Raw genomic sequence first — 27,698 nt, forward strand, 5'->3', positions numbered from 1 at the left:
TTTGAACATCCTTTAATTCTGTGTATCCTTAAAGCAAAAGTTATATACTGAGCTAAATATGGTTCTTATATTACAGCATTTTAAATGACATTCAGCCCATGTTCTACAGTACAATATTTCCTCCCAAAAGCCTAAACATACACCTTTAATGGCTATGAATTTCACTTAAACGCCAGAAAGAGATCAGAGCTTGAATTTAAACACAACGACGAGATCAGAGTTTGAATTTAAACACAAAAGAGTAGATATCAAAGCCTGCATTTAAAGACGAAAGAAAATAGATCAGAGCTTGAATTTAAACACAATAAAGAGATTAGAGCTTGAATTTAAAGACAACGAAGAGATCAGGGCTTGAATTTAAACACACAATAGAGAGATTATACCTATATAACACAAAAATCACACCCCAAGCCTTTCCATTCTCTAGCGATAATCTTTGTATTTAACTTATAAAACAATCCTCTTTCCACGTTTCCAGTGAGTGTGTCTAGTTCTTATGGGATTCCCACATGGTTCCATTATTTCTAAGTTCTTTCTTCACTTTATCTTTTGTTTTCTTTCTGTAAATCAACACAAATTCAGCCCTGTGATGGGTTGGCACTCCGTCCAGGGTGAATCCTGCCTTGATGCCCAATGACGCCTGAGATAGGCACAGGCTCCCCGTGACCCGAGGTAGTTCGGATAAGCGGTAGAAGATGAATGAATGAATGAATGAACACAAATTCAAAGTGTGAAGCTTGTGATGACTACACACAGGGGATTTGTCTATCTGTGTAAGAAACCTCTTTTATATTATTATTTTTTGGTGCAGGAGTTTCCAGTTTTATATTACACTATTCATAGTTAGAAAGAAAAACCCACATCTGGGACAATAGATTGTAGCTGGGATTTGAGAACCATCCCAGATAATGGAGATAAAGTATATACGATAACACAGAATCTATAAAGCCTGAGTGGTAACTTGAGTGGAGATGTGATATTATTGGGAAATTTGGAGCCACATCACACCTTACAGTAATACAGTAAATTCCTGTTTCACAGCCTTGTCAAAAATAAATACAAATATTCAAATTACTTCTGAATAGACTTTATTTATTTTAAAATGCATTTCATCAGTACAAGATTGTCAGCCTTTGTCAAGTTAAAACAGACTCAGGTACAGAACCGAACCCACAGAGTATATGATGTTTCTTTCTGAAAATATAACTGAAAAGGAAAAAAAAAGGACAGAAAACAAAAGTAATAATGAAGAGATCATCTTTTACATCTTTTAGATGTTCTTGGTTCTGCGTTATCCTAATTGCAGAGGTTTGTCTGACAGCATCGGGCTACAATGTTAGAAGTGGACTGTAGAAGGAGGCAGTCTGACATTGCGATGCATCTCCTGAAGTAGCTAACTAAAGGGATAAAAAAAATAGCAGTCAGTGCAATCTTTATATATATATACATATAGTGTATATATGTATATACAGTGTATATATATATGTATATACAGTGTATATATATATATATATATATATATATATATATATATATATATATATATATATATATATATATATATATGGGATAACAGTACACAGGACTCAGATGTGTATATTTTTAATTAATTAATTAATTTCTATTTCTCTTTCTTCATGAAGCTGAGCTATGTGAGAGTGTGCCATGTTTTCTAATTATTGTACTACAGAGGTTAGATTTAAGTTTTATATTTAATATCTGCTCTGCTCTAATGTTATATTAAGAATCTCAGAGGTGATCATATAAGGTAATCAATTATCATAAATAAACAAAAGAATGGACTTACATGGGTAGATGGTGAATCGAGCAGAGATACAGGCGTCTTTCTTATAGCCACATGTTTCGATCGTGTTAGTACATCTGCTACCTTTACTTGGAACACAGTTGTTGCATTGGAGAGCAGAACCTGAAATAGAGTGGAGACCAAAAGCTACAATAAACTTTCTGTAAACATGAAAGCACTTTCAAAAATGGTATTATTCATTCATTCAATCATTCATTTATTCATTCATTACTCAACAAAGTCAAGCATCAAGTCTGCTCTTGCATGTTAGAAAATGTAAATGTAATAGGACAAATAAGACAGTCAACATTGAAACCCTGACTGATATCCTTCCTCCATCATATTCTAGGGCAGTATAAATGCTGATTTATTGTATACTTAAATTTAAGTGTCTGCTATCTTTGTACATATATTTTAGATTAATTTTTTTGTTTCTTTTAAACCACATTTGTTTAGAAGTATACAACTATATTGTTGCATTTGAAGTTTCCTGTGTATCATAAACACAAAGTTTGCAAAGATGGTGTTTCAACCAAATTTTGAAGCAGACACAGATTTTGTTGTAAACCGAGTCAGATTGATACTCACCACTCATCAGCATCAAGGCAAAAACCAGAGCCAGAACCAGAGTCTTCATTATTCTGCAGTGTAAAGAGGCGTTTTTTTTTTTTTGTTTTTTTTTAAATTACTAATAGGCACATGCAGCTGACATTTACAGGAACATTGACATTACATTTTATTTCATTTCAAAGCAAAAAAAAACAAACAAAAATACTAAATGGCTCCATTCGATATCCTTATATTCAATAAGATCTTACCTTCAGTGTTGGAGATTGCAATAAAGGACAAAGTAGTGTATAAGCTTAGACTGTGTATCTGTTCTGCCAGTTCTGCGGTCCAGTTTCCTCTTTTAAATAAATCTAGAAGGGAGGTCCCACCCTCCTGCTTTTCACAGAGCTATGGACTTTCACCTATGAATGAATATTTCACAATAATGAATTGTAATTTCACAATACAAGAAATCCTAGTGTTTACATTAGTCATGTGACTTTTTGCAATCTGGTGCAAAAACATATTCTACCTTTTATCTTACAAAACACATTGCACAATCATCACTACCTTTTGTATTAATATACCCTAATAAACCCTTATAACAACGTGTAATGCTTCCTTTCTCATCTTTTGTGGTCATTTTTCACATGTAGGACGTCACGTCTCCTGTACTGGCACTGACTCACATCTATGAAACCCTACCTGTCAGTATGCATTGCTCAGAACTAATAGTAAAATTCAAGGTCAAGCAAAGGGTACACTGTGTGTTGAACGTGTGAGTGATATGAATGGTGTATACATTGAGCAATAAATTAAAAAACACCTTGTGCTAACCTTATGTGCACTTGTGCAATTTGTTATGATGTTGCATCCATGAGAAAATTGGATTTGAATTTGGATTTGAATTTGGATTTGAATTTGGAGTTGGGTAAAATATTAAGGAAAGTACACATTCAAGTTTACAAGAGCAAACATTATTAGGTTCTGGGTCATTCAAAAGGAAAGTGAAATACTGATTACAGTTCTGAAGCATATAACTAGTTCTTTAGTTCATAGCTTTATTACAAAAGAACTGTTGTTCAGGAAGCATGCCATTAAAATCTCCTCTGTTGCACAATACTATTTAAAGTATCAGATTGTGTAAAGATTACCGGAATGCCTCACAGCTAACACTAAGTTATGCAAGACAGCACTTAATCATAACTTAGTACACCTGTGTTTATTATGTTCCAGCTTTGATCCTGCACTATTTTTCTTCCCATTGATTCATTATTTACTCTGTAAACAACTCTTAAAAAAACTATTACTCACAGGAACTTCAAGTAAAATAAACCGTTCTATTAAAATATACTATACAATAAAATATAATATTCATTCTTGACTAAGAAAATTTTTAAAAATACATTTACAAAAAAGTGTGTTGACAAAAGGTAAAATACATACTATTTACTATTTGACAAGATTACAAAAATTACATTTAAGGATTGTATAATTGATAAACAATCGCTTTTTTATACAGAGCATCCGGAAAATATTCAGAGCGCTTCACTTTTTCCACATTTTATTATGGTACAGCTTTATTCCAGAATGGATTAAATTTGTTATTTTCCTCAAAATTCTACAAACAATTTCCCATAAAGACAAGAAGTTTGTTTGAATTTTTGCAAATGTATTAAAAATAAAAATAAAAAAACAGAAAAAATCACATGAACTCATCCCACAAAATCCAATCAACACTGCTACTTAGACGCATTCAGATATGGAATATTTGGAATAACCTATGTAATATACTGAATACTTACTGTCCATTTTAACAGGAAAACCTAAACACATGCTTATTTATGTAGTTATTCAGTTAGCTAATCAGCCAGCAAAACAATGCAAAAAAATAATGCAGATACAGGTCAGTTATTGTTAACATCATATAGAAAAGGGAAAATGTGAAAAAAAAACTTTATCCATGGCAGATGGGTTTATGTGAGTATTGGGAAACTGCTGCTTTCCTGGGATTTTCATACACTATACTCTCAAAAGTTTTGAGAGCAATGAAGCTGGATAGTTAAATACTAGTAAACTTACACCTGTTGCTTTTCCTTTAATCATGCCATGGTTAAAGTGACACTTTTCTTCATTCCGATGTTTGAACATTAACTAATGTTCTTGATTTGTATCTGCATGAATCGATGCATTGTGCTACTAGAGTATGATTAACTGATTAAATAACTACATAAATAAGCAGGTGTTGAGGTGTTCTTAATAATAAGGCCTGTGGGGATATTTAACCTTTTTTTACCTCAAGTTTTTAGCTCAGTTACCATGTTTTTGACTACTGTACTCAATGATACATGGATATTTTTGGGCCCTCATCTTTTTGGGATGTGTGGATATGCTGACAGACAGGAGAACAAATGGGTTCCACTGTGCAGGCCTCTCTTCAAGGAATAGTTAGATACTCCCATCTAGTGTTGATGGTGAGTACACAGTGCTGAGTTTGGAGTTCAGGTAAAATCTTATCGGTGATCTGATATTCATAATAAAAGACCCAGTTCAGGGGTCAGAATTTGGTCATTTACAACTTTAACCAGTGCTATAATGAGGCCTAAATCCTGATTGTTATATTTCAAGGATGTTATGTAGGCAGCAACTTAATTCCTATGCTACAAACCTTTCTAGCCTAGGTTTGATATTGGCCAGCAGTTGGACAGCTGTTTGAGGTTGAGGTCATGGGTTTTTAATCATGGGTTTGATAACCAGGGGTTTGGTAACCAGTGCTAATGGAAGAACTGATTGTTTTTAGAAAAGGTTTGAGTGATTCTGGTAGTATCTGTTTGTAGAAACATGAATTGTAAGAGATTATAAGTGTAGTGACTATACTGTATGTCAAATCAAATGAAATAAACAAATGAATTAAACTTAACTCCAAAATAACTCAAATAATCACCAAGATACACCATGGGTTGTGGTTTATGCAGTTAAAGGATTAAGTCCAATGTCCAGATGATGCTTTTGGTGAGCTTTATTAAAGGGTTTTCAGGCAAACAAACAATTTTGCATCTTCTGCTCCTTGTGCCCAACTGGCTTGACAAAACTGTTAAAAAAAACCATAGGCCCACCCAGGTGCATTCTGGGCTGCCACAACTGAACCCCTTTTTATCTCTTAGGTGACATGGCTTAACCCAATAGAAAATCAATACTATAAAGTGCTAAACCAATCAAATTAGCAGATTACTAAGAAAAGTAAACATACCCTAATTAACATAAAAAATGAACACAAAAGACCAAAAAATAAACTACTTAACAAATAAACTAAATTTTAACATTACACAAACAAAAATAGACAAATAGCTCCTACAAGTATTATAATCAGATTATATTTTCATCACCATAGTTAGTTAGTTACTTAACTATAGTCTAAATCTTGCTATTGTGAATTTTATTTTAATTACTGAAAATCCAATGTGCATGATTCTGTGGTGGTGTTATTCCTAGTTAACCTTGAGACAGGATTAAAAAAAAACCTAGGATATTTTCTAATATAATAATAATAATAATAATAATAATAATAATAATAATAATAATAATAATAATAATACTTTTTTCTATTCAGGTGGAGAGATACTGTATGATTGTCAGTCTATAGTCTTGCTATAGCTACAAGGTCAGCGGTCTTTCTCTGCTAGTTTAGTTTTACATTATATATATTGTAGATTTCAGCTGGTCTGGTGTATGGTGCACGTTTGATCATTATAGCGGACTACAAATTTTCTCTGTGAAAATTTCTCTGTGAAATTTTCTCTGTGAAAATTTCCTTATCGTTCTACATCATCTACATTGTGCCAAAACTGTGACTCTAAGCATTAAATCAAATCAAAAAAATAATAAAACTGCTGAAAAGATGATTGAATTTCTTCAGTACAGGATTTAATTCAAAACTGTATTTGTGTCAGAGTGAACAGAATATATTACTGATGTTGAAACGATTGGAAAAACAATAAAACAAAAAACAACAGTAATACTAAGGAATTTTGTTTTAGATTAAGACAGGTTGAAAAGCATTGCAGAGAAATTTATTGCAACAATGGACGTTCACGTTTGGTGTGTTCTGTAGAAGACGGCACTTTGCCGCTGAGAGGCATTGCTTGAAATATGTATCTAAAGAGATAAAAAACATTTAGCGGTCAATGCAAGTGCTTATGCAAAACCTGGTATAATGTACATGCTTTAAGTTGTAGCGGGTATGGGTATGGTTTAGTGGTGTTTGAACTGGGAGGTGTTTCAGGACAAGCTAGTGTGGTAACGACTGTTATGCCACATCTGTACCGTGTTATTCAACATATACTGTATGTATGTGTTTAATTTGTTTAGTTAAGTTTGAGAATGTGATGCTATGTTAAATGTTATAATAACTTTCTGTGAGGTACAATGATAATAATGTAAAACAAGAGGAGACATACATGGAGAGACCGTCTGCTCATAAGTAATACAGGTATCTGCGGAAAGGCAGGACTGACGGTACTCACTACACCAGCCACCGCTCTGCGGATAACAGGTGGCACACGTTATAAAAGAATCACCTGCAAAAAAAGCGAAGACCAAAAACTACTGTAAATGTTTGCACAGATTTTATATCCAGTCTTTTCTCTTTACTTAATAACAGTAGCAGCTTTATTCACATTGCTTGTTTATTCAGTCCATCTGTATGTAGACCAATGTACTGTATCTGTGTATCTATAAGCTTTTACATGTGCATCATGCAGACATTTACTTTACAAAGAGTTATTTGAAATAGTTTGAGGTTATTACAGTTACAAATTCTCACGCTAAGCGCACAGCTGCTCTCGTGCTCTGATTTCACTAAATTCGAATGAACAGATTTATTTGTATGGTGATAATATGGACATTGTAACAAAGCATCTGTCCAGAAATGAATGAGCAAACCAGTGTTTGCTCAGTAAAACTACCAGTGATTTTCGAAGCCCAGTTGAAACTCACCTCTCATCACCATCAAGGTAAGAATCAGAGTCACAAACAGAGTCTTCATTATTCTACAGCATAAAGATGAACTTATGAATAATTACAGAAAAAAAAAACAAACCCAGTGAGCAGGTTTGACTGTTACAGAGTAACTATATATAAAATATTAAATATAAGTGACTGTAATAATATTTTTATAACAGTATTGAAAATCGACTGAGCCATTAGTATTTTACTTTATAAGATCTTACCTTTAGTGTTATAGAGTGAAGTAAAGGAGAAAGTAGCTTTGGTGAACCAGTTCTGGGTTTTGACCTCCTTTAAATAAATCTGATCTGTATGTTCCCACCCTCCTAGTTTTCAGATTTAAGTAACACTTTTAAAACTAACCAACAAAAGCAACAATGATTAAATCTTCTAAAACCCCTACACATACAAGCCAACATAGCTGATAAGAAGTTAAACTTTTTTGTAATGTTTTCTAGACTTTTTTTTAAAGGTAACATTTCCTTACATTGCTGCTTTGAAAACACTAAATGAAACAGTAAAATTCAAGGACAAGCAAACAATACACACTGTTTCAACAATATGAACAAACTAAAGTCATGCCAGATTCATAGGAATTCTGATAGCAGTTTCATTTCAATTGATTTTTAAGTCAAACAATTTATAAGATCCCTTCCATTTCTAATACATTATTCTTCTTATTTCTTTTTTGAACATTTTGCAGATTTAGCAAGTGGTATGTAAATATATCACATAAACTTTACATTAGCCTAAGCAAAGACAAAAGTTTGTCCAAACTACAAACTTTTCTTATGTAGAATTGAGTAAATTTGTTCTGATTTGAATCCATGAGAAAATGCTAGATTTCAGCATTTTTCTATTGTATTGGCTCAATTCTCAAATTATTTTTTTCAGAACAATAATAACAACAAGAAGGATTGTGATTCTGATAACCTGACAGATGATCTTGTGGCAGTTTTTACTATATATTCAGATATATATTATATATTTTATATTTCACAACCATATTCACAATAAAACAGTGGTTCTGTGTGTATCTGTGTGCTTTTTTTTTAAGTCAATAAAAATCAGTCCATTATAATATCTCAACTGGGGTCTCAGTCAGAGACAATGTTTTGTGGGAGTCCATGCAGGTGAATAATGTGCTTGAACATGTGCATTGCAGTTTCCTTGGATGATGGCAGCTTGGGCAGGGCAATGAACTGAGAGGATAGTTGTGTGTCTGGCTGACAGGGGAAGACCTGTAACAAAGTCCATGAATATGGAAGTCCATGGTTGCCTGGGTACAGAGAGAGGGCAGAAAAAGCTGGAGTAGCCCTTGGCATCTTCTGCTGAGTGCCGACAGGAAAGGCAGCCACAAAATCCCGGACATCTATCTTAAATGATGGCCACCAGCTGGTGGACGGACAGGGTGCAGGCAGTGCCGGGGGGAGAGGACAATCGAGTGATTCCAGCAGTAAGGAACTCCTGTACTGTATGTGTTTATTCATAGCATCCATTTCAGGGTCATCAGATGTACAGTACAGACAACCCTGTGATGGCATGGACCCAGGAGGTCAATTGCACAGTTGTACAGTATGAGCAATATGGAGGCAAGGGAAATACTTGAGCCTTGCTGACATTTTGGCTCAGATTATGGTAGATGGCAGGGACGGAAGTGAGGTAAATCAGATGATCGTCAGTGACTGGTGCAGTGACCACCGAAGCTGGATTAAGGCAGTGGGTGTAGCAGAAGGTTCCCCAACTCAAGACTCGTCCACTGGACCAGTCTATGAGGGGATTGTGTTTCAACAGCCAGGGGAAACCTAAAATGACAGGGAAATTTGAAGACTGAATGAGCAGGAATGACAGTCACTCTTGGTGTTGCTCTTTCACATAAACTAGCAAGGGGCATGGTGCATTGGAACGCTCGTTGGAATATTGGCTCTCCAAAGGCTGGACCTGTAATGTGGTAGGCAGAGGCTCTGTCTCCACCCCCAGCTAACAGGCCAACTCCTCATCCAAAACAGCCAACTTATGATTCTGCTCACCAATTTGGGTTCAGGCTGATAAACAATCACCTGCTCACAGTATAAAGGACTGCCAACTTCATTCATTTCCCATCCCAGCCTGACTCTACTAACCCTTACTAAACCTCTCTCTCTCTCTCTGGAGAGAGAGAAGATATTTATCGTCTCTCTCTCCAGCTATCGTCATCGTCCCCTGTCTACTGTGAAGTTAAGGAAAGTGTCTTGTGTTATCTGTGACCGTAAAGTTGTGTTTGTGTTTGACGTTACCCATTCCTCATCATCCCTGCTATCTCTCTTGCCATTTGCCTGTTGATCGCTGCCTGTTAGAACAAACACCTCTGGTTTGTACTCTGTTGTCATCTCCCTCTGTTTCCCATAACAGAAGACCGGATCCACAAACCGACAATATGTCAACAACAATGGCAGATCCCATTCAGGAAATGGCAGACACACAATGTCAAGCACTTCTCTGCACTCCCACGACTCTAATCACAGCACCGTCAACTACAACCATGGTCGAAGCAAAACTCGATCTATATCATTTTGAGTGGATGCTTTCCCCTCTACAAGTAATTCTGAAAGTTTTTAATAGGACCTTTATCTTGTCTCTGAAAAATAGACAAAAAAAGTTTTAAAAATAAATCGAAAAATAAAAATATTGTATGTACAGTTATGCTATAGATGATAGAATGAAATAGAGTACAGTGAGATGCAGGGATGTACTAGGATGGAGGTGATAAATACAGTAAATGTAAGGTTATGAGGTACAGTAAGGTTGTAAGTTAAATCGTAACTTTGTTGACTTGGCTTTGTTTTATTATCATATTGCAAAATCAAATTAATTATTATTTTCATCTGTGTAAAAGATGCTTACAAATGCTGTGTCAACTTGATTGAAATTTTGAGCTATTGGTGATTCCATTGATATCCATAATTTGCAGTTGGCCTAAAACAGAACCTTGTGGAAAACCAAACTTTAAAATTAGTATGCATAATAAAGGTAGCATTTACATCAAAAAACTAATAATTATCTGCCAAATATACTGATAATATAACCAGTGGTGTAGAAAGCTGCATTCTGCAGCATGAACACAAGCAAAGATACCCAGATCACATGTCAGTCTTTGGTCATTTACCACTTTAACCAGTGCTGTCTTAGTGCTATGATGAGGACTAAATCCTGACTGTTAGATTTCATGGATGTTATGTATGCATCAAAATAATTGCAATGACACAACCTTTTCCTAGGTTTGATATTGGCCAATAGTTGGACAGCTGTCAGGGGTTCTGTTCAGTTTTTTTTTAACTGCTAGTTTAAAGAATTTAGGTAGAGTACATAGCGGGGGGGGGCACGGTGGCTTAGTGGTTAGCACGTTCACCTCTCACCTCCAGAGTTGGGGGTTCGATTCCCACCTCCGTCTTGTGTGTGGAGTTTGCATGTTCTCCCCGTGCCTCAGGGGTTTCCTCCGGGTACTCCGGTTTCCTCCCCCGGTCCAAAGACATGAATGGTAGGTTGATTGGCATCTCTGGAAAATTGTCCGTAGTGTGTGATTGCGTGAGTGAATGAGAGTGTGTGTGTGTGCCCTGCGATGGGTTGGCACTCCATCCAGGGTGTATCCTGCCTTGATGCCCGATGACGCCTGAGATAGGCACAGGCTCCCCGTGACCCGAGGTAGTTCGGATAAGCGGTAGAAAATGAGTGAGTGAGTGAGTGAGTACATAGCCAGTCCTAGGGGAAGAACTGATTATTTTTAGAAAAGGTTTGAGGTAATTTATACTGATGTATTTGTCCCTTAGTGACACTTGTTTTCGGATTGCGTAGGAAACCCTTTGACAATCCCACTAAGGAATGTGTCCTAGATTGCATAGGTTAGTTTTAAAAACACAAGATCAAATATCAAAGTTGGTCTTACCTTGAACCTTGTGTCCTTCAAAGTCCCTCTGTCTTCTACAAAGGATCCTCTTCAAGTTCTTCTATCTAATCTATTGTTTGAATCTTTAGATAAAGGAGTCAGACTTAGACCTTTTTGTCTTTTCAGGGTCCTCACAATGGGAGGCCTTGTTTTTATTAAAAGCAATGTAATACAGATAAATGTGTGTATTATATGTAAATTAAAATAAAAGAAAATTACAAATCTGCGATGGGTTGGCACTCCGTACAGGGTGTATCCTGCCTTGATGCCCGATGACGCCTGAGATAGGCACAGGCTCCCCGTGACCCAAGGTAGTTCGGATAAGCGGTAGATGAATGAATGAATGAAAATTACAAATAAAATCTCCTTCAAATAATCAAACAGTATTAGAATAAGTAAAAGTAATTAAAATGCAAAGATAATAACAAACCAAGAAACACTCTCCAAGTGTAAGCTTGCGTTTGTTCTCTGATGCACACACTATTAGCAATAACTGAGTATAACACACTAAGCTTTCCTCTAGTCGAATTCACACAAATAACTGGTTCTAAAACCCCTTTTATACCATTTATTAGTATGTTTCTTAACGTCATTATGCTTCTCAACAACATCCGGTCAGGCTTCTCAACATCATATGTTCCTTAACAACATCTTTGCATCATCAGGCTTCTCAAACATATTTGCCGTTGCTTACTGTGTGTGCTTAAGCTGTGGTTACATATTATGAAACCTTGTGGTTTCAGATCAAGCTTTCAATGTCACTCACTGTCTTGACATTTAAACATGCTGCTGAACATTATATTATTTCTTGAGCATACAAAAGTTTACATAAGTTCATATAAAAGGTAAAGAAAACTTATCATTCTATAAAATGGAAAAGAAAAATTATAAAATGGGTAAAAATGGGTCTTTATCCAACTGTCTAGGTACTGTACAGTGTCTGTTCCTCCTGTTGTTGAAGCATCTTCTTTCTGGATCTCTTCTTTACAATTTAAACAGATACATTCAATTTCTTTATTTCATTCACCAGTTTCCTCCACTCCTACAATTTCTATCAACAGTGTTCTATTACAATCGTACACAAGTATTATAATTTGATTCTATTGTCACCCCCATGGTTACCGAATTTTCTGTATTTAAACTATAGTCTGTATGTTTGTTTGATATTGTGAAATTTGTTGTTAAAAAATAAAACTGCTGAAAAGACGATTGTATTTCTTCAGTACAGGATTTAAATCAAAACTGTATTTGTGTCAGAGTAAACGGAATATAGTACTGATGTTGCTGTTTACATGATTGAAAAAATAATAACAAAAAAACAGTAATACTGAGGAAATTATATTTTAGATTAAGACAGGTTAGAAGCATTGCAGAGAAATTTATTGCAACAATGGACTTTCACGTTTGGTGTGTTCTGTAGAAGATGGCACTTTTATGTTATGGTGCATTGCTTGACATATTTATCTAAGGAGATAAAAAACATTTAGCAGTCAATTCAAGTGTTTTTCAAGTGAAAAACCTGGTATAATGTACATGCTTTAAGTTGTAGCTGGTATGGGCATGGTTTAGTGGTGTTTGAACTGGGAGGTGTTTCAGGACAAGCTAGTGTGGTAACGACTATTATGCCACATCTGTACCGTGTTATTCAACATATATGTATGTGTTTAATTTGTTTAGTTAAGTTTGAGAATGGGATGATATTTTATAATAACTGTCTGTGAGGTACAATGACGTAAAACAAGAGGAGACATACATGGAGAGACCGTCTGCTCATAAGTAATACAGGTATTTGCCAAAAGGCAGAACCGACGGTACTCACTACACCAGCCACCGCTCTGCGGATGACAGGTGGCACACGTTATAAAAGAATCACCTGCAAAAAAAGCGAAGACCAAAAACTACTGTAAATGTTTGCACAGATTTTATATCCATTCTTTTCAACAAATCGAAGACCAAAAACTACTGTAAATGTTTGCACAGATTTTATATCCAGTCTTTACTCTTTACATAATAACAGTAGCAGCTTTATTCACATTGCTTGTTTGTTCAGTCCATCTGTATGTAGACCAATGTATCTGTGTATCTATAACCTTTTACATGTGCATCATGCAGACATTCACTTTACAAAGAGTTATTTGAAATAGTTTGAGGTTATTACAGTTACAAATTCTCACGCTAAGCGCACAGCTTCTCTCGTGCTCTGATTTCACTAAATTTGAATGAACAGATTTATTTGTATGGTGATAATATGGACATTGTAACAAAGCATCTGTCCAGAAATGCTATTACAATATATATTACGGTGGCCGGGAAGTGCAAAACAAATTAACAAAACCCAAACCAAATTAACAAAACCGAAAACACATTAACAAAACCGAAAACACATTAACAAAACCGAAAACACATTAACAAGTCAGACAACCCGGAAGCGGTTGGTATAATTTGTTAATGGAAACTTACCATCATTGGACGAGACACCTTTCATTCACCTTTATATCTTTAATGACAGTCATCTTGTCCAATGATCGGTAAGTTTCCATTCACAAACTATACCTACCGCTTCCGGGTTGTCTGAATCGGTGCATGAAACACATTAACAAATCAGAAAACAAATGAACAAATCAGAAAACACAACGACATTTCAGACAACCCGGAAGCGGTTGGTATAGTTTGTGATTGGACAAGACACCTGTCACTCAAAGTATACATGAAGTTCAACAGTCTGCCACAGGAAAAAGTTGGAATGGATGGATGGAATGGATTACTGTGGATTAATTCTGTTATTTTCTTGAACGGAGAACTTTATTTAAACGGAGAACTTTACACATTACACATAAGATTCCATACCTGTATATCTTGAGTGACAGGTGTCTTGTCCAATGATCGGTAAGTTTCCATTCAAAAACGATACACTACCGTTTCTGGGTTGTCTGACTTGTCGTTGTGTTTTCGAATTTGCTAATGTGTTTTCTGATTTGTTAATTTGGTTTGGGTTTTGTTAATTTGGTTTCGGTTTTGTTAATTTGGTTTGGGTTTTGTTAATGTGTTTTGGGTTTTGTTAATGTGTTTTGGGTTTTGTTAATGTGTTTTCGGTTTTGTTAATGTGTTTTCGGTTTTGTTAATGTGTTTTCGGTTTTGTTAATTTGGTTTGGGTTTTGTTAATTTGTTTTGCACTTCCCGGCCACCATAGAGTAAACATATGACCTCAACTGTTTCCTCAAACCACAAACGTTTCTTATGCTGAATTGTGTAATTTTGTGCTGATATGAATCCATTAGAATTTTTTTTTATAATTGCTTTGGCTCAATTCTCAAATGATTTTTTTTTTTTTCTTAAAACTTTAATAACAACAAGAATGTTTTTGATTCTGAATTGACAGGACCAGAAAAAGCAGGAAAAGGAATAAGGACTAACACAGTGTGTTTTGTTTGCTTGGCCTTGAATTTTACTGTTTCATAGTGTGTAATTTAGGGTTATAAAAGCAGCAGGGCCAGAAGATTTAACTTTCTCTGAAAAAAGTCCAAGAAAGTCTAAAAAAAGTTTAGCTTTTTCCATCTGCTCTTGTTATCAGCTATGTTGGCTTGTATGTGTAGTTTCCGGGTTCACAATGTTCACTTTCAGTTTTAAGTGATGTCACTTCTTAATTGGCAGCCACCTTGCATTGTCACTTAGGGTGCATCGGCCCTTTATGAAGTTCTGCGCTATATAAGCATACTGCAGATACATTGTTCCTTGCCAGATGGTCTTCTCAGTTTGTTCTGTGGTCCCAGTTTCTTTAATATGAAAAAATTTATGTCCTGTCAGATTCATAGGATTTCTGATAGCAATTTCATTTCAATTGATTTTTAAGTAAAGCATTTTATAAGATTCCTTTTATTTTTTTTACATTATTTCTTCTTGTATGAACATTTTGCAGATTCAGAAAGTGGTATTTAAATATGTAAGACCTCAACTGTACATTAAGCAAAGATAAAAGTTTGCCAAAACCACAAACATTTCTTATGCTGAATTGAGTAATTTTTGTGCTGATTTGAATCCATGAGAAAATGCTATATTTACAGCATTTTTCAAGTGCATTGGCTCAATTCTCTAATGATTGTTTTTTTATTTTTTCAGAACAATAATAACAAGAAGGTTTGTGATTATGCAACTGACAGCTGATATTGCCGCAGTTTTCACTATATGTTCACATATATTATATATTTCACAACTGTATTCACAATTAAACAGTAGTTCTGTGTGTAACTGTGCGTTATTGTCAGAAGTGGCAGCTGAAGACCCACATATAAGACACTGATCAGATTTCAGCTTAAGAGAGTTTAATGGTAGCAATCATAATGCAGGGGAATCCAAGTTCTATATACCAGGCAGTTTGATAAAACAAAATATGGGTGAACAGGGTGAAGGAGTATAGGTGAAAATCAGTTTCATTAACAATCCAGTAACCCTTAGTACAGGCAAACTGGGAAATGCAGGGCAGGCAGAAGGCAATGTCAAAAACAGTCCCATAATACAAATATCAGGCAATATGGGCTGTTCCACCTTGGTGCGGCAATAATTTGTTGGTTGGTTCTGGTATCCTGGGAGATATATATATATATATATATATATATATATATATATATATATATATATATATATATAGAGAGAGAGAGAGAGAGAGAGAGAGAGAGAGAGAGAGAGAGATTTAGATTTAAATCTCTAACAAGCAAGCCAGTGCTTGCTCAGTAAAACTACCAGTGATTTTCACTGCCACTTATGACAACCTTAAGTGGCAGGTCTTTGGTGGATACCCAGACCCTCTAGCCAATGAGATAAGGAGGTGCTGGATGGTTTGTCCAATTGGCCCACTGTGCTTCATTCCATGAGGAATAGAGTAGGGTCATTCAAGCTTTCTTCTAGATATGTTAGCACCGCTTCACCAGCAAAATGGCTGAGGGTACAGAGGCCTTCAGGGGCTGACATGTATGAGCAATGTAGAGGCAAGGATGAAGCTCAGGTCTTGCTGAAAACTCGTTGTAGATGGCAGGTATGGAATCGATGTCAGTGAGTGGATTATGGCAGTGGGTGTAGCAGGGGGTTTCCCAACTCAGGACTCAGCCACTGAACCAGTCTATGTGGGGGTTCTGTTTCAAAAGCCAGTGGATCGAGTAGGAGGCTGGAGTGAAGCTAGCCAGGGCTTGGGTCACCAGGTGGGTAGCTTTTCCGCCTCTGTGTGATGCTGATCATCGGTTAATTCTGGTAGGCAGGGAGATAAGCTCACTAAGATCTGGTGGAAGTTCAATAGCAAATAGTTTATAATAAAGCCATGGGGTTCCACCCACTGTCAATGGTGGCAGTTCAGAATTTGATCATAAACTTAGAGACATGGCTGCTTTATTCAGAGGTCTCAAACAGTGTCTGAGTGGCGTCAAGCTTGGGGATAGTAGCGCCAACAAACTTGCACAGTTGCTCACTGCTGGCAGGTCGACCTATGAATTATTTCGTCCTCTGCAAATGATCCAAAAGTTTTCATTGTGCCTAAGTTCTTACATACCACCGCACTGCTGTGCACCCTCCACTGGCTTCTGGTAGCTGCATGCATCAAATTCAAAACAACTAATACTTGCCTACAAAGCCAAAATGGACCAGGTCCCTCTTACCTCAAACCTTGTATCACTCCTCACACTGCACCTTGCACCCTCTGAGCTACCAGCACTGCTCGACTGGTCCCACCAACTCTCTAAGTAAGAGTTAGGTAGACACCAAGACACTTTTCTGCTCTGGCATTGAGGTGGTGGAATGAACTTCCCCTAGATCTCCAAACAGCTGAGTCACTGGCTATCTCTGACCATCCTCTTCCTGAAGCACTTAAACTAGTACTTTTCCCTGTTAGTTGTATGTGTGTTTAAAAAACAAACAAACAAACAAACAAAAAAACCTGAACAGAGTTTTGGGTTGATGGTATCCTAAGTCTGTAACCTAGTGAATCAGTGTTAATGTATTCATCAATAGACACTTAAAAGCACATTTCTACAGTGCTCTGGATAAGGGCGTCTGCCAAATGCCATAAATGTAAATGTAAATGAGGCAATTAACAATCTAGGTTATTTTGTTATCTTCTGTTGGGGTGGAGAGACACAGTGTGTTGATCTATCAGTACTAAGAGTCATTCTATAGCTCATGTGGCTGTCTTTTCATGGAAGTTGGAACACTGCTAATTTAGTTTTATACTATTTCTGTTCTAATTTTCAGTTGGTCAGGTTTAGGGTGCATGTGTGATTGTTATACCAGGCTGCTGTTATACCATTCTCCACAGCCTTGTGCCTCCACTTAAAAATAATAAGAAACTGCTCATAAAACTGTATTAAGAATTTATTTGAAACTGGATTTGTGTCAGAGTGAACAGAATACAGTATATTAGTGAAGATGCTGTTTACATGATTAAAAAAATAACAAAAACAAGAGTAAAATTAAGGAAATGATGTTTAACTTCAGCATTTTCATGGTTAAGCACTAAAAGGACCATTGCAGAGGTCTGTATCACAGCATTTGACGTCCAAATTCGGATTGGTCTGTAGAAGACGACATTCTGACATTATGGCGCATTGCTTGTAAAACGTATCTAAGGAGATAAAGAACATTTAGTGGTCAGTGCAAATCCCTGTTCACAAACTAATACAATTAACATATCTTTTGAGAATGTGCTGCTATGTTACATTAATTGTCTGTGAGGTGCAATGATGCTAACTTAACACAAGCGGGTACTTACATGGTTCGATCTTCAGCTCATAAGTAATACAGGCATTAGCTGCAATGCAGGACTGAAAATCATAGGAACACATTTCTCCTCTCCCTGGATGACAGTAGGCACATTTTAGAAAAGAATCACCTGTAACAGAGTGGAGACCAACAGCTACAGTAAACTTCTGCACAGATTTTATATCATACTATATAACTAATACCATATTTTCACTCTATAAAATAACAATATCACCATTCATTCATTCATTTTCTACCGCTTATCCGAACTACCTCAGGTCACGGGGAGCCTGTGCCTATCTCAGGCGTCATTGGGCATCAAGGCAGGATACACTCTGGACGGAGTGCCAACCCATCGCAGGGCACACACACACACACACACACACACTCTCATTCACTCACACAATCACACACTAGGGACAATTTTCCAGAGATGCCAATCAACCTACCATGCATGTCTTTGGACCGGGGGAGGAAACCGGAGTACCCGGTGGAAACCCCCAAGGCACGGGGAGAACATGCAAACTCCACACACACAAGGTGGAGGCGGGAATCGAACCCCGACCCTGGAGGTGTGAGGCGAACGTGCTAACCACTAAGGCACCGTGCCCCCCAGTATCATCAGTTTTATTATAATTTTATTATTATTAAAATTAACAGTTTTATTGTGCAGCTCTAAGCAAATTTTGCTTTAAACTAACAGAAGCACTGTTGTAACTCACCTCTCATTACCGTCAAGGTAAGAATCAGAGTCAACAGAATCTTCATTATTCTACAGAGTAAAGAGGGTATTTTTTATAATTGCAAAAAACAACAACAAAAAAAAAACAACAACTAGTTACTATATATACAATATTAAAAGTAGGTAACTGAAATAATATTATATAATAAAATTTCAAATCCTTCCATCCACCGAGCCATTAGTATTTTACTCTATAAGATCTTACCTTCAGTGTTATAGAGTGAAGCAAAGGAGAAAGTAGCTTTGATGAACCAGTTCTGAGTTTTGACCGCCTTTAAATAAATCTCATCTGTATGTTCCCACCCTCCTGGTTTTTAAATTAAAATAACATTTTTAAAACTAACCAACAAAAGCAACAATGATTAAAGCTTCTAAAACCCCTACACATACAAGCCAACATAATAACAGCTGATAACAAGAGCAGGTGGAGAAAGATAAACATTTCTTTTGTAATCTTTCCTAGACTTTTTTTCAGGGAAGTCACATCTCCTGACACCGCTGCTTTGAAAACTCTAAATGAAACACTATGAAACAGTAAAAATCAAGAACAAGCAAACAATACACACTGTGTTTCAACAATACGAACAAATTGATGTCATGCCAGATGAATAGGAATTCTGATACTTGAATTTTAAGTGAAGCAATTTATAAGATCCATTTGTTTTATTTCTCTTTTTTTTGGATTTGTTTTATTTCTTTTTTTTAAGATCTATTTGTGGGGGCACGGTGGCTTAGTGGTTAGCACGTTTGCCTCACACCTCCAGGGTTGGGGTTCGATTCCCGCCTCCACCTTGGGTGCGTGGAGTTTGCACGTTCTCCCCGTTCCTCGGGGGTTTCCTCCGGGTACTCTGGTTTCCTCCCTCGGTCCAAAGACATGCATGGTAGGTTGATTGGCATCTCTTGAAAATTGTCCGTAGTGTGTGAATGCGTGAGTGAATGAGTGTGTGTGTGTGTGCCCTGCAATGGGTTGGCACCCCATCCAGAGTGTATCCTGCCTTGATGCCCGATGACTCCTGAGATAGGCACAGGCTCCCCGTGACCCGAGAATAGTTTGGATAAGCGGTAGAAAATGAATGAATGAATGAATGAATGATTGATTTAAGGTGCATGTGTGATTGTTATACCAGGCTGCTCTTATACCGTTCTCCACAGCCTTGTGTCTCCACTTAAAAACAAGAAACTGCTCATAAGACTTTATTAAGAATTTATTTGAAACTGGATTTGTGTCAGAGTGAACGGAATATATTAGTGAAGATGCTGTTTACATGATTAAAAAACAAAATTAAGAGTAAGATTAAGCATGTTCATGGACCATTGCAAAGGTCTGTATTGCAGCATTTGACTTCCACATTCAGTATTTTCTGTAAAAGATGGCACCTTGATACTGAGTGGCATTGCTTGAAAATAGTATCTAAGGAAATAAAGAACATATCACAGTCACTGCAAGTCCTTGTATACAACCTGATATAATTAAAATGCTGTAAGTTGTAGCAGGTATGTTCATTGTTTAGTGGGGTATGAACCTCTCAGTTCATACCCTACAGGGTATGAACAAGTATAGGGAACTACACCAGGTTATGTATGTAACCCGATTCCCTGAGAAGGGAATGAGATGCTGCATAATTGGATACGCCCCGGGCCTCCTCTCGCACTTCCTTCAGACAAATAGAAGCTGGAGTAATGTGAGGTACAGTATATGCCCTTATATGGACTTGCTGGCACGTATTCACTTCGTCACATGTCCTTTCCAAGCCATTAAATTGCCGTGTGTTCGCACAGAGCTTCAGACACAACTTCCTCACAGAAGCATTCCCATAGCGTCAGCCCTGACGAAGCGTCTTGTTCCCTTCTCAGTAGTAGTTTAGTAGTACTCAGTAGTAGTGTAGTTTTATGCTCCAGTAATCATGAAGGTATGGCCTGATTTGAGGCTTGTCAGAAACTATTATCTATTTAATTAATCCTTAAGTGTGTTGAGAACATGATTATTTTACTGCTTCTAAGCAAGTCGGCCTCCGCAATCATGAAACGTAAACATCAAACATATTTATGCTGTATGGGTTAGAAACTGTAGCAGTGAGGAAAAGACATGAGGCAGAGATGGAGGTAGCAGAGATGAGGATGTTGATTTTCTCTTTAGGAGTGACAAGGATGGACAGGATTAGGAAGGAGCACACAGAAGGACAGCTCAAGTTGGCTCTTTTGGGGACAAGGACAGAGAGACTAGATTGAGATGGTTTGGACATGTACAGAGGAGGGAGACGGTTATATTGGTAGAAGGATGTTGGAGATCGAGCTGTCAGGTAAGAAGTCAAGAGGAAGGACAAAGAGGAGAAATATGGATGTGTTAATGAGGACATGCAGAAAAAAGCAGAAAAAAGAAGAAGAAGGAGAAGTGTGTCTGAGTTTAAAATAACAATAAAAATAAAAGCTGCTGAAAATACTTTATTAATTTTTTTTTCTTAAGTACAGGATTAGACTTAAAACTGGATTTGTCTCAGAGTGTATAGAATAGATTATTAATGTTGTTTACATGACTGAGAAACAGCAACAATAATACTAAGGAAATGTTTTAGATTAAGCATGTTCACAGGTTAAAGACTAAAAATCAGCATTGCAGAGGTCTGTACTGCAACATTTGACATCCACATTTAGATTTTTCTGTAGACGCTGGCAGAATGACATCATGTGGCATTGTTTGATATATGTATCTAAGGAAATAAAGAACATTTGGTAGTCAGTGCAGGTCCATGTTGTCCATGGTTTAGTTGGATGTGAACTGGGAGGTTTTTTATGCTAGCTGGTAATGACTAACATCCCATAAACTTTAATTGATGTTAAAGTAACACAAGAGTAGACTTACATGGTTCGTCTTTAGCGCATAAGTAATGCAGGCATCTCTAAAAAAGCATAATTGAATATTATTATCACACCAGCCACCTGCCTGTGGGTGACAATTCATACATCTTATAGAATCACCTGTAACAGAGCGGAGACCAAAAGCAACAGTAAATATCTGCACATATTTTATATCTTACGTTCACATTATGTTTGGTCAGTCTTTACCACTTTACTTACTGCTCATCACCATCAAGGTAAGAATCAGAGTCATGAACAGCATCTTCATTATTCTACAGCATAAAGAGGATTTTTTTAATAATTGAAAAAAAAAACTATATTGAAAATATTAAATGTGACTGAAATAATAGTTTTATTTTATGTACAAATATTGAAAACTTAAAATAATAATAATAATAATAATAATAATAATAATAAATGTAAAGGATCCATTAGTATGTTACTCTATAAGATCTTACCTTCAGTGTTATATAGTGAAGCAAAGGAGAAAGTAGCTTTGATGAACCAGTTCTGAGTTTTGACCTCCTATAAATAAATCTGATCTGTATGTTCCCACCCTCCTGGTTTTTAAATTAAAATAACATTTTTAAAACTAACCAACAAAAGCAACAAAAGCTTCTAAAACAGCTACACATACAAGCCAACATAGCTGATAACAAGAGCAGGTGGAGAAAGTTAAACATTTCTTTTGTAATCTTTCCTAGACCTTTTTCAAAGAAGTCACATCTCCTGACATCGCTGCTTTGAAAACCATAAAAAAAAAAAACATTATGAAACAGTAAAATTCAAGGACAAGCAAACAATACACACTGTTTAAGTTTTGTTCTGATTTTCATCCATGAGAAAATGCTGGATTTAAAATTTAAAATCATGTCATTATCCATGCAGTTATCAAAATCTATCAGACAAACATGTACACTAGAGTCCATAAATATCTCTGGCATGGAGTGATTATGATTTCTTCTAAATTGCCAGGTGGTCTTATGGCATTTTTCTGTGTTCTGTATGTAAATCTAACACGATATGTTCCGGGTACAGTACTGAGTGTGTTTTATGCCTGTTGTACATTTTGCATGAAAGTGTTGTGACAAATTCACTTACAATCTCACTTAATCTCAGAGAGATTTAGAGAATGTTAAGACTTTAAAAAAATTTGATCGAAAACGTGATTGAGAAAAACAAAATTAAACGTTCAATTTATCAGTTTACTTTGTGGTTTTGGTTTTGATAAATTCTGCAAAAAAACTAAAAAAAATAATAGCACCATATTATGGCTTCAGATTAAAGTTTAGAAGAATAAATTTTCAGATTTTTAAGTGTATTTCAGGTGTAATCTCTGTGCAGCGAATGCAAGGGTTTGAGCCTTTTATTATTTCATTTTCAACACATATTTTTCAGTACAGGATTTGATTAAAAACAGAGTCTCGGAGTGAACAGAATATCTTACTGATGTTGCTGTTTGCATGCTTGAAAACAATAATAATGGAATCATCATTTAGATGAAACATGTTCATAGTTAAACACGGTGTTAATTGCACAGGTCTTTCTGACAGCATGTGATTTTCAAGAAAGGTAACTTCTGTAGACGAAGGCAGTCTGACATAAAGTGGCATTGCGAAAAATAGATAGCTAAGGAGAAAAAGAACATTGAGCGGTTAGTGAAAGGTTCCTGACCACAACCTGACATAATTAGCATACAATATGAATATTACCTGAATATTACATATATTGATCTACTGTCACATGATTGGTTGATTACATAATTGAATAAATGTGTAGGTGTACAGGTGCTCCAAAAAGGTTTTCAGTGATTAAATGTATGTGTCCTGTGTACAGTATCTATTTCTTTTTTCTTTTTTTTATTATGCAATTAAGTGTCTGTGTGTGTGTGTGTGTGTGTGTGTGTGTGTGTGTGTGTGTGTGTGTGTGTGTGTGTGTGTGTGTTGGAAGGCTATGAACAGAACACAGCCAAAACTACACAAAAACCCTAAAGTGACTTAGAATGTTGTAACATTGCAGTATGCATTTAAAAAAGCTTCCTATTTCATTACTGACCATCTACTGAGCCAAAGAAACAAGCCCTTGAGGGCCTCTGTGTATGTTCTGTGAGGTTCAAAAATGATGAAGAAACATAAGAAAAGCCGTACGTTTGTGAAGCACCCGATCATGAGTCATACAGGCATCTGTGTAATAGCAGAGTTTAGGAATGGGTAAACACTTGAAATTATACAATGGGGCACAGGTGTTGCATATCAGAGCAGAAACACCTGTAACACAGAGACCAAAAGCCACATTAACTTGCATCCTGCCTCATCATAACTCCACATTACAACTACTAATAGACATTACTGTAAAAATGTAAAAGAAGTTTTGATTTAAACTCACCACCCATCAGCATCAAGGTAAGAACCAGATTCACAAACACAGACTTCATTATTCTGCACATACAGTATGTGTAAAGAGACAAATGTAAACGTATATAAAATAAAATACATAAGCATATCGAAGCATAAATTAATTAATAAATAACTCAACAGCTCAATAAGAATGATCTTTTGTAAGTTCTTACCTGTTAAAAAGTGAAGTAAAGGAGAAAGTAGCTTTGACTGAGTCCCAGTTCTGGGTTTTACCAGTTTAGCTTTCCTCCTTTAAATGAATCAAACGTGTAAGTTCCCACCTCCAATCGATATTCAAACTTAACAACTTAACAAGATTTAAAACTAACCAAAAAAAGCAACAATGATTAAAGCTACAAAAAAAAAACCCTATACATACAGCAAAGTGGCTGATACCAAGATGAGACACAGAATGTTCATTGTTTCTTTTATAATCTTTCTGGGATCTATTTGCACCGATTCTCTGCTTTGAAACCCTAATTGAAACAGTTTTAAATAGAGGTATTCAAGGTTAAGTAAACATGCACTGTGTTAGCAAAAATATATAATAGACAACGTTACACAGTACAATAACTGCACTATGTCCATTACCGCTTACCGCTGTGTCCTTCGAAAGAATTGGTACGTACGCCTCTGATCCAGTAGTGCAAGGCTTTGTGTTAGTCCTGGTCGACTATGCAGCATGATTCCTGAATCACCTCAGCACACAGGGCCTGACCCGTGCACTACATTTATGTCATGAACACCAAGCAAACTGTAAAAATTATTGGATGAATTATTGTTTTTTATCCGATACTTAAAAATATTATTCATGAGTTCTTTCACGATGGGGTGTGGAATTGGGATAGGTGACTCCAGCCCCTGTTATTTGCAGGAAAAAGGTCCTGCAAGCCTTTACGCGGTTTTCAAAGCATCATAGAATTCGTTCAGGGTAACTGGCAACAGGGACCTTCAACCAACAAACGTGAAATTCAGTATGCGTTTGATCTGAGGGCAAAACTCCATACCATAAGTCACATAACACAGGATGATATTCATCAAGCATCAAGCTCGACTGTATAACGGTGCTATAAACCATGTTGCTCTACTAAATCTCTAAATGATATGAACTTTTGTTACCCATTTTTGTTTACTCAACATTGAAAGATAGTTTTCCTTTTATTATTATTAATGGCTTAGTTCATTAATTCATTTTATTGTGTGAGTGTGAGTGTGGTGTTCTATTCAGTTTAATGGTATTGACACAGTATCACTTTCAATATTAAAGAAATAATAGCATTTCAGCTGTTTATATCTAACTCAGTACCTGGCCATCAGCATATCACAAGTGTTTTATTATTATTATTATTATTATTATTATTGTTAGTAGTAGTAGTATCATTATCATTATTATTATCATCTTTATTATTATTATTATTATTATTATTATTATTATTATTATTATTATTATTATTATTGAATAAATGAGTGCAAATCAGCTTAAAGCTCTCCATCTTAATCCTTTCATACTTGTAAGGCACAATGTCAGCCTTGTGACTCCTGTTCACATAAAAGGAGCAATAAATCAAATAGCTGCTAAAAAGACGTTAATCATTTATTTCTCAGGAAAGAAACAGAGTCATAGAGTGAATAGAAAATATACTAATGATGTTGTTGTTTACATAATTGAAAAAGAACAACAAAAAAATTGTAATAATAAAGAAATCAAAATGTTTGTAGTTAAATACTATGCTAATTGCAGTAGTCTGTCTCACAGCATTGTACATCCAAAAATAGGAAGTTCTTTAGACGCAGACAATCTGCCAAATGGTGGCATCGCCTGTAAAAGGTATCTGAGGAGATAAAGAACATTTAGCAGTTAGTTCAAGTCCCCGTACACAACCTGATATAATAAAACAACATAATTAACTTGTAGCAGGTGTGAGTGTGGTTTGGTGCTGGTGAATACAGAGAGGTGTGTGAGAATGAGTTAGAGCGGTAATGATTAATATGGCACAACTGAAGCTATTATAGAACATACATTCACCAAACACTTTATTAGAAACACTACACTTATACTGTATATGAAATTCTATTCATCTCAAAACAGTCTCCATTCTATTTGACATGGATTTTGGAAATATTCCTTTGAAATCCTTGTTGTTATTATTGAATTGTGCTTTTTTCTGCAGATTTTTCAGGTGTATCATCTGTATTATGACATCCCAAAAGTGTTCTGTTAGATTCAGATCCCATTACTGCTGAAAGCCAATGACAACAATGAGAACTCATTACCGCCTTCATGAAACTAGTTTGAGACGACTTTTGCTTTGTGACATGCTGCATTATCATGCTGGATGTAGCCAATAGACAATGGGTCAAATGAGATCATTAAGGGATGCGCACGGCGAGCAGTAACATTCACAGTAACAAGTATGCTGTGGCATTCTGTTAGTACTAATGGGTTAAAATAAGCGGTTATAGAAATACTCGTACCAGCCCATCTTGCCATGGTAAAAATCACAGAGATTTTTCTGATGTTTGAGGTGACTATTACCTCACATGGCTCGCCTGCATATGCATGGTTTTAAGGATTGCTCTGTAATTAGCTCCCACGTGATTGGTTGATAAGATAATTGCATGATTGAGTAGGTGTACAGGTGTTCATAATAAAGTGTTCAGTGAGTGAATGTATGTGTTCTTTCTTTCTAATTCTCTTTCTCAATGAATTTTGTGAGTGTGTGTGTGTGTGTGTGTTTGTATATGTGTGGCCATGACATGCCATGAAAGTATAAAAATAAATAAAAAGCACACAAGAATTTGATTTTTGAGTTGTGTACTGTTCAGTCTGTGAGGTGCAAAAATGATGAAAAAACAAGAGGAGACGCACATGGTGGATTCTTCCACTGATAAAACATACAGGCATTTGTGCCTTTGCAGGCGGTAAGAGTGCTTCTACATACATTATTCTCTTTTGACACACAGTTGAAGCATGTCAGAGCAGAAACACCTGTAACACAGTGGAGACCAAAAGCCACAATAACTTGCCTCCTGACTCGTCATAACTCCACATTACAACTACTAATAGACATTACTGTAAAAATGTGAAAGACGTTTTGATTTAAACTCACCACCCATCAGCATCAAGGTAAGAACCAGATTCACAAACACAGACTTCATTATTCTGCAGTGTAAAGAGACAAATGTAAACTTGTGAATAATTATAACAAATAACAAATATACAAACCCTTCCACCGCTCAGTTCGAATGGTATTGTATAAGATCTTACCTTCAGTGTTAGAAATGGAAATAAAGAAGAAAGTAGCTCAGACTGCTGACTAGTTCAGCTTGCCTCTTTTAAATACATCTAATGCGCAAGTTCCCACCCTCATATATTGATTTCATTATAATTGATATTTAACATTTAGGCAACGTAAGATTTAAAACTAGCCAACAAATGTAACAATGATTAAAGCTACAAAAAACCCCTACACATACAGCAAAAATGTCTGATAGCAAGATGAAACAGAAATGTTGAATGTTTCTTTTGTAACATGTTGCTGGACGTTTGTTGAGGAAGTCATATCTATTGACACTGATTTGACACATGCTGCCAATGTTAGCTGCTGACTCAGCCAGCTACTCCATAATCATAAGCATCATTGAGCCCGTTGCCACTGATCAAGACTCCGTTTGAAAGAATTG

At 36.1% G+C, this 27,698-nt stretch overlaps 1 protein-coding gene across 2 annotated transcripts; it reads right to left on the reverse strand.

Moving 5' to 3' along the window:
* Positions 1 to 1,071: 1,071 nt before the first annotated feature.
* LOC132861732 (CD59B glycoprotein-like) lies at positions 1,072 to 27,296 on the reverse strand. Of its 2 annotated transcripts, none has more exons than XM_060893408.1 (4): positions 27,283 to 27,296; positions 2,393 to 2,445; positions 1,808 to 1,927; positions 1,072 to 1,397 (listed from the first exon to the last, which is right to left on the reverse strand). In XM_060893408.1, exons 2-4 carry the CDS (start codon positions 2,439 to 2,441, stop codon positions 1,297 to 1,299), a joined length of 270 nt encoding a protein of 89 aa, XP_060749391.1. In that variant the 5' UTR covers positions 2,442 to 2,445; positions 27,283 to 27,296; the 3' UTR covers positions 1,072 to 1,296. The 2 variants fall into 2 exon arrangements, with proteins under 2 accessions (XP_060749391.1, XP_060749338.1); XM_060893355.1 differs by lacking the exon at positions 27,283 to 27,296 and adding an exon at positions 2,623 to 2,727.
* Positions 27,297 to 27,698: the final 402 nt, after the last annotated feature.

Source organism: Tachysurus vachellii, chromosome 1 (genome assembly GCF_030014155.1).
Source record: "Tachysurus vachellii isolate PV-2020 chromosome 1, HZAU_Pvac_v1, whole genome shotgun sequence".
Classification (NCBI taxonomy): domain Eukaryota; kingdom Metazoa; phylum Chordata; class Actinopteri; order Siluriformes; family Bagridae; genus Tachysurus; species Tachysurus vachellii.